Source organism: Suricata suricatta, chromosome 10, assembly GCF_006229205.1.
Source record: "Suricata suricatta isolate VVHF042 chromosome 10, meerkat_22Aug2017_6uvM2_HiC, whole genome shotgun sequence".
Taxonomy (NCBI): domain Eukaryota; kingdom Metazoa; phylum Chordata; class Mammalia; order Carnivora; family Herpestidae; genus Suricata; species Suricata suricatta.
The window spans coordinates 49,658,006-49,666,825 of NC_043709.1; the positions used below are offsets into that span (position 1 = coordinate 49,658,006).

At 38.5% G+C, this 8,820-nt stretch overlaps 1 protein-coding gene across 1 annotated transcript in view; it reads left to right on the forward strand.

Annotated features, from left to right (window-relative positions):
• The window catches only part of WIF1 (WNT inhibitory factor 1), a 70,942-nt gene that overhangs the window by 35,301 nt on the left and 26,821 nt on the right, over window positions 1–8,820 (forward strand). The window contains exon 3 of the mRNA XM_029955830.1: window positions 5,722–5,830. Coding sequence (XP_029811690.1) covers window positions 5,722–5,830 — 109 coding nt within the window. The remainder of the gene's footprint in view (window positions 1–5,721; window positions 5,831–8,820) is intronic.

Below are 8,820 nucleotides of genomic sequence, written 5' to 3' on the forward strand. Positions count from 1 at the left end.
GCTTCTCAGTAGGTCATTCATTCATTCAGCAAATATTTATTAAATACCTGGTGTGCCCAATGCTGAGTGTGGGGGGAAAATATAATCCCATCCTTAGCCACAAAGAATCCAAACTGTACATGACAATACACGATCTACATGTGGGCAAAGTTTACTAACAATAAAGGACAGTGTATGTTTAAAGGCTACACTGGTTGGAGTCCTATTGTAAGGCAGCGTAGGTGAAAACACTGGAATATAGGTATGGCTTTGGTCATGTTCCAAGCTCGTCGTCTGAGCCCCGGAAGAGGATCTCTGGTAGAGAGTAGTCCGAAATAAAAGAAATTTGGAGCCAGACTGTGGAGGACATTTGACAGGCTAAGGGCCCTGTCCCAGAGATAAGGGGTGACAGGAAAGCATCGTGATATGGCAAAACTGACGTTTCCATTAGGTATATTGGCTTATGTTATGACAGAGATTTTAAAGAGGGAGGCAAGAAAGATATTTCAGAAGATGTTATAATAATGTCAACATGGGTCAATAAGGGCTGGGTTAGGGAGGAAGAATTAGGAGTAAGAGGCAGGGACAAAATCAAAAGATTATACAAGGAGAAAGGACAAAACTTTGGTGTCTGGCTATTGGGAGATGAGCTGGAGGCAAGAAACAACAATGACTCAGAGCTTCAGTACTGTTGTTATTGGAAAAATGATAATACTGTTGACAGATACAAAGACACTGAGTGAGGAAGCTGGTTTGGGAAGATAAATGGCTTAAGCTCCGTGCACACAGGCATGGCCACGAGGCAGTGTGAATAGTTCACATCGAGCATCATTGTCCAAAAGGAAATAGTTCAATTTGTGAACGTGCATGAGTTTACTGATAGAATATAAACAGAGGAGAGCTGAGGCCTGAGTCTTAGCACTTTTTACAGTCATGGGCTGAGAGGAGAAGAGTTAATAAGGAAACGCCTGCAAATCAACACACGGGAGAAGAATCAGCAGCGTGTCACAGCGTCCAAGGATAATGAGTGGTGAGATTGAAGGATGAAATTTTGCAGGAAGTGACAAGAAGAATGCCCAGGAAGAATGTGAGATCTGGCAATTTTTGGTCTAGACATTCAGGCGTCAGATTATTTTAAACATTGGGCGTGTTTACTCCTTTTGTTTGGGACTTTAGCATTGAACCATTTTCCTTTCTTGCTTACTTCAGTAGATTTCTTCCTGCCCTTCACATAGTGTAGGGACTGTTTCAAATCCTTCTAGTAATTCTCACGCTGAATTCCTGGCTAATCTGGACAGACATCCATGCTATAATAATGCCAGGTTCTTGTGAGAATTCAGTGAACAATGACTGGAGTTTAGTAAACACTCAATAAAAATTATTTGTGGACTTCAAACTTTACAGCATCTGTATGCTTTGTATCTATAAATCGCCTGAGTTTTTTTAGGATAACTCTGATCCCATTATTGTTTTAATGTTCACTAATGAACACTTAGGTCGGCATCATGACATATGAAATCAGAAGAGGTTTCAGAGACCTGGTTTTATGACAAACCTTTGATTCTTAGCTCAGAGGTCCCTGTAATTATTGTACTTATTAGATTAAGTATGCACCAAAACCCATGCACCAAAACCCAGAACTTCAAAGGTGGAAAAGAAATACTGCATTCTCTCTGTTCCTCCCAAGAGTTAACATAGTTCTCTGCTTCCTTGCTCTGTGTCTACCCAAGAAACAGTGCCAGAGTGAAGGCCTTCTGAGTTATTCCATTTTGCTGCTTAAGTGTCTTCATCTCTTTTGGAAGGAACAACCTTAGTAGTCAGCCAAGTTGCTTGGAAGCAAGTAAAATGGCCTCCAGCACTCAACTCCTCTCTTGATCATATTTGGGTGTCCTTTTATGCCTCTCCATGAAAAGAAAATTTACTGCATGGCAAACCAGGCCAGCAAGATTTTTCAGCAACTTAATTTAGAAGTGAATTATTCTCCTGAATAGGCCCATTCTTTGTTTGAATACAAGGCGATCTTTTCATGTGTTTCTCAAATAAGTACCCTACTTAGTACCTCTACCTGAGTTTCCACTAGTGTCATTTATAAAACAAAATGTACTTTTCCCTAATAGACCTTTCATGCTCTCCAATATGCCACCTCCCTATTACAGTCCATGCTTTGCATTTCTTTTATCTAAGTAATAAATCTACAATCTCTGAAACTTGTTCCCAAACTTTAAAGCGAGCTTACTGTTCTTTGGCATAGGATGTAAGTTTTATTTGCCCCCAAATAAGTTTTTCCAGTGGAGAGGTTTGGGACTAAGACTGTTTATTATATTATAAATAAAGTAAAAACAGAAAGTCTTGTCTAGAACTTAAAATATGACATTATAAATCCATCGCTCATTTCATTAGCCATTTTTGTTAACTTTGAGGGAAATATATTAGCTATTTAATTTAATACTTAAATGAGGAATATATGTTATCTCTACCACAGGGTGATGATAATTTATTTGTAGAAATATTTACACAGTACTGGTGGTTTGGGTAGATCTGTTTATAATGACAAAGTGAAACTTTGAAAGAAGTCAGTGTCAAGATCAGAGACAAAGGGTTAGTCAATTTCTTTTTTTCTTTTTTTATTGTGCAACTGTAGCTTTTTAAAAAATGTTTATTTATTTTTGAGAGAGAGAGCATGAGTGGAGGAGGAGGAGGAGAGAGAAGGAGACACAGAATTTGAAGCAGGCTTCAGACTCTGAGCTGTGAGCATAGAGCCTGACATGGGGCTTGAACCCCTGAACCATGAGAAAATGACCTCAGCCGAAGTCAGATGCTTAACTGACTGAGATATTTAGGTGCACCAGTTTGGTCAAATTGTAAGTAGTTTCCACGTTAGGATTTTTAAGAAGGCAATGAAGATATAAGGGAGATTATATATTTCAGAAATTACAGCCTCATTATCATTTTCAGAAAAAAAGACCAACAAAAAAAATTTCTCTAGAAACTGCCTATTGCCAACGAAACCCAAGCAAGAAACTGTTTTGACCAATTCCTACCCTATAAAATAGACTTAGAATTGCAGTAGAAAAACTGATATTCACTGATTCTTGAAGAAATCAAAGGGACACCCTAAAACCTCGAGTGTGAAATTCATTATTGATAAGATGAGAATGTTGGATGTCCAGACAAATCCATTAAACGTCATGTTGAGCAGTCATGCCAATGCTGATTACAACCTAATTTTGCCAGCCTACTCAATGTGGCCAAACTCAAAAGCAACAACAGGAGACCAAGAGGCTCTGTGGAATTATTTCTGGACCCTGAGTGAAACTCCTTCAGTTCCACATTCTTCGAACATCATCAAAAGTCTTTGAAAGATACGTTCAAAAGCTACTTTCTTACTAAATGTTGTTTTCTTATAGCAAGGACTCAAGCAAAAGATTTAAATCAAATTGTTACATGAGCACAGCCTAAATAGAAGTCCAAGAAGAATATTTCATCTGTGATCAGAGAATTATTCAAATAGAGCCAATGATTATCACCATCCACACAGAACTGAGAGCAGGATACATAATAAGTGTTTGTTTTTAAATAAATGGATTTAGTTCACTATAAAAGGCATGGAAGCCCATGGAGAAAATTTGGAAAAGAGGGAAGAGGATCACTTAGCACCAATCATACATAATCATTGTTTTAATCTTGATGACTGGTCTTTCCTTTTTCTTAGTAACACAAAAAAATTAACTTATTTTTAATTATAGTTTTATGAATTCCTTTTTAAAGCCTATATATCACCCATATAGAGGTAGATTTAATTTACAATGTGATGGAGCTCAAAGAATTATGAGCAACAAATGACAACCTTTTAATGGCATTTGAAGCAATCTAGCCACTGAAATGTTTTATTTTCCACAGGCTTGGGATCTGTCCACTCAGCTCCTTTCCATCATTGTATGTTCTGCTACCACAGGTGTTCAGAATAAATGCTGGGATGCCATGTGATTAATCACACAGGCGTTTGTTATGTTGTCCTTGCTAGTTGTCACTGTGCTCAATAATACAAATAACCCGAAGTGATGAGTCATAAGGGCAGGCATCACTAAATCCTTCCACAACGCCAACCCAAATATATTTTAGAACAAAATGTTAAATGATAAACATTACCCAGGAAAGGGCAGTGGGAAGTACAGCTTGTGGAGGTCATTTAAAACACCTGGATTCATGAAACACTAAGAAGTAGCCCACTTTTAATAGTTGTCCATTTTACCACAGGGTCGGAATTAATGTTCTCTTTTTCAAAGGCATTCATTCCAAATTGAATTACCTTCCTGAGGACACTTCTTTCTTTCATCAGACTTCTTGCAGTCCTCTGCCTTTCCCCCAAACAGGGTAGGAATTGGCTCTATCCTCAGGGCCCTCCTGGGGAATGAATTTAATAAAATTAGTTCATGAAACTTTGTTACCAAGATCTCTTCGTGGTGGTCTTCTGGAACACTGCCACAACCCAAAGAAGGGACCACAGTGGGGATTTAGTCAGTGAAGGTGCCTCTTTTGGACCAGGGAAAGCAGGAGATATTTTCCACACTTCCATGTCCCCATAGCAGCTGCGATCACCCCTTTGCATTATCATCCTCCTATAGGGTCCTTAACACCTAATACATTCATACTGAGACTTAGGGCAACAAATTGTGTGAATGTCTACCAGGAATCTCTTAATACCCTCCATACTGGGAAATACATTTTATACTGAATATAAAGAAAGGCCATATACGTTTTTAAACCTCTTTGTAACCCATATTCACGTAACTAATAATTTAGTTAATGAACTCATCCAAACTCTGTATCTCTCTACAGATAACTGCAGAACCACTCAGCTTGCCTCTCATTTTGGCATCTACACTATTTATTGACTGTTCTTTAATCCCAAGCAAGAACACATTGTTTCCATCACAAATCCTTTGAATAACCAACCCAGTTGAGAATCAGTTAAGCATCAAGCTCTCCAGTGAGATCATACTTCACTATTTTCAGGGCTTCGTGGATATTCAAAGAGCAGGAATCATTTTTCTCTACCAGACTTAATGGGAAAATTAAAATGTTTACAATATAAAATTTGACAGCTTGTTGCCATATTGCAGTGGTGGCTTTTGCACTTTTAGACTTTTCTCTCCATAATTCAACTGAGACCTTAAATGTAAACCTGCCAAGGGAATGATACTGAAAATTAAATCCTAACAGCAAGATCATTAAATTTTGGACTTTAATATCTTCTTTTTCCAAGAGGTTACTGCTTTCATTTTCCCTTAGCTCTTACAGCTTTCCAAATTCTGATCAAAAGACTCTCTTCAGATTTGAAAAGAATTAAAAGAATCACCCAAGAAGCCGAGATGCATTGTCGAAAGATTAACAGTTGCTTAATTGTTTTGACATCACTTGTTTCCTCAAAAGCATTTTTTCCTCAATCCTTTTAAAAGACAGCAACTAAATAATATTAAGCTAAAAGGCTGCCTTGTGGATATTTTGGACAGATGTCATTAATGTTTTTAAAGCATCACTTCTCTCCAAATACAATCTAATTCCTAGAGTTCTAAAATCCAGATGGGCAAGTTATGCCTACACAATTTTTTAGATATCAGGTGCTCCAGAGTTCCTGTAGTGAAAAATGTCACTCTCCCATCAAAGGAAGGACCAGTTAAGAAATGCCTTCTCATGCTCCGTGGTTCCCGTGGTACTGACTGTCATTGTCTTTTGTTGTAGGCAGAATACTTCTATGAATTCCTGTCCTTACGATCCCTGGATAAAGGTATCATGGCAGACCCAACCGTCAATGTCCCTCTGCTGGGGACAGTGCCTCACAAGGCATCAGGTGGGTGGTCTTTGCCTCGGAGGAGGGTTTACACTTAAAATGTATTGGTGATGGGAATAATATTTAAGATCCAGAAGTTGCCTATCAGAGGAATGAATTGCAGAATGTTTTCCTGAAGAGATCTGTTGGTTTTAGAGCAACTCAGTATGTTCCTGTCTCCTTTGGGCAAAAGGCTAGGACAGGAGTGACTAACTGGCAGTTTTATGATTTCCTAAAGACTCTACATAGCCCCAGTTGGTAAGTGACCAGAGATTACAAACAGAAAGTCACTACATGAGATATATCTGGCCAATAGTATGAATTAATGCCATGTACATAAATATGGCAAAGATGCTAATAAGTGATTTGGGCAAATGGGATAAATCAAGAGAAACATCCCCAAAATGAGCATTGTATTAAATAGAATTTGAAGGAGAGAAAAGACATGGAAAGGGGTTAACATTTCAGAGCTAATCACCCTTCCCTGCTAAGAAAAATATAGTATGGTTTATTTGTTTAGAGTTTTTCAGCTTGCAAAATAGCAGTTCATACATTATCTAATTTGAATTCTGGGAAGGAGTCAAGGCCAGAATTACTGCTCCATTCTACAAATTAGAAAATTAAGGCTTATGAGTTGTACAGAACCTGGTCTGGATCACCCATCGGAAGAGCCACGCGGCACTTGGAGATCTTGGAAGGCAGGAGGGTTATTTCACACAGGCGGGCTTGGAGATAACCCTCCGTAGGTCTGAGCCCAGAGCCAGCGACCATAAGCATGGAGGACAAGTTAAAGTATGTTACTTCTGCATTCATCATTTGGCGCGCTTGCAATCAGGACAGGAAGAAGAACCCGGAAGGGGAGTCTTCGGGCAGGGACTGGAATTCCTTATTAGTCGTGTCGGCCATCCTATAACATAATTTTTCCCAATCGGAGTCTTCACTGACTTTCCTGAAGTCATATATGAGTAATAAACAATGGAGCTGAGACTAGGGCCCAGGTCTTACGACTTTTAGAAAAGTGCAGAGATCACTTATATAACACGTTCAAACACATGTTCATTTCCTTCTAGTCTGTGAATATATATTTCCATAATTGTGATGACATTATATATTTGGTTTTGCACTGTTTTTTTCTTACCTTTAACATTTTAACATAAGCATTTTCCCATGTTATTTAGATTTTTCCACAAGTTGTTTTTAATGCCCTTCTTATCCATTTTATAAACATACCCATAATTGGCTTACTCATTCCCTTATTGTGTGTTACTTAGATTCAGGGCTTTTCCTACTAGAAATATCACAATAAATATCCTTTTCTTTTTTTTTTCCGTAATATTTTATTGTCAAATTGTTTTCCATACAACACCCAGTGCTCTTCCCCTCAAGTGCCGTCCACCATCACCACCACCTGTCTTCCCCCCCCCCCCCCCCCCCCCCACCCTCAGTTCATTCTCAGCTTTCAATAGTCTCTCAAGTTCTGCATCCCTCTCTCTCCCCAACTCTCTCTCCCTCCTCCGTTCCTTTTCAAAGTAATCAATGGTCACTGAGCGGGAGGCCTGTTTGGTTTTTTCCCCAGCGCTGCCAACACAGGGCAGGGCACAGAACAGGCATTTAGAAAATCCTTATTGGACTAATGTGTACACCAAGAGCTGAGGGCTCATCTCATTACTTTGTTAAAACAGATACTTAGAAGTACAATTACTATGTCAAAGGACATGAACTATGAACATTTTAGAAGGCTTTTAGAACAAGTTGCGAAAATACCAAATTACTTTCCACACAGGCTGTGCCCGTCCATATGCTGGCTAGCGCTGTGGGAGAGTGCCTGGCTTGCTGTAACTTCATCAACACGGGTTATTAATCACACCAACTATTTAGCTGACCTAAAAAGTGGAAAGTGTTTTCTTGGTGTTCTTTTAATTTGGTTTTTTAATTTCAGCTGAGGTAGAAGACAATGTAAAATGCCTGTGTACTATGCTCATTTTTATATTGAAATAATAGTGCTCTTTATTGATTTTCAAAGCTCACTGGATTTTAACTATTTATACTTTATGGTGTATTGTTCAATTTATCATTTATTTTTTTAAGGTGGGGACATGCAGAGTCTTTAAAATCCTCTGTGGTCAAAACTATCCTTTCTTTGTCATTTTTTCCTATTACTTTTATTCTTGGAAGTTAATTCTTATTCCAGAGAGCAGTTAAGTGGTAATTCATGATGAGGTTTTTGGGGGGATGATAGTGGGATTTGCGGGGTCCAGAGCCGATGGCCAAGAAAGAATTCTTGAAGATGTCTTTGGTGCAAAAAGGTGGTTTTATTAAAGCACAGGAACAAGACCCCTGGGCAGGTAGAGCTGCCCCTGGACCACAAGAGAGACTGGATTTGGGGAGGTAAAGTCCTGGAGAAGTTTCCACTGCGATTTTCATATGCTAAAGAAGACTCACGGGATCCTGGAGGCCTAGGTATTGTCACACTAAGGTTGTTTGTTCCTTTAGCAAAGCATTAGCATTAAGACAGTAGGGAGTTCCTGAAGAAACATTTTACTCTGCCTGCCACAATTTGTCAGTGGGCTACCCGTTATATGGAAATTTAGTTCTATCTGCCATTTCATTCTACGTCTGTTTCCCACATCAATTTACACATGCTTCTATTACTTTATCAAAATTTGTTTCGGTAGTAGTACGAGGCTCTAACCTGAATTCTTTTCCTGAGTAATCAGTTTTTCCGGTGTGGAAGGATGAATTGTTTTATGATATGCTTTTTATTTCTCATTATGTTCTTCTGTACATAGAGTTTTAGAGCTTACTATTTGTTCTAATATTATCTTTAGTTTTATAATATTTTCAAATAATTGATATCATAACTTTAGTTATGATTAAAATTAGTCTTATTCTTCTAGAGGAACATTAGATTATCTTTTTTTAAATATTTTATTGTCAAATTGATTTCCATACAACACCCAGTGCTCTTCCCCACAAGTGCCCTCCTCCATCACCACCACCTCTTTTCCCCC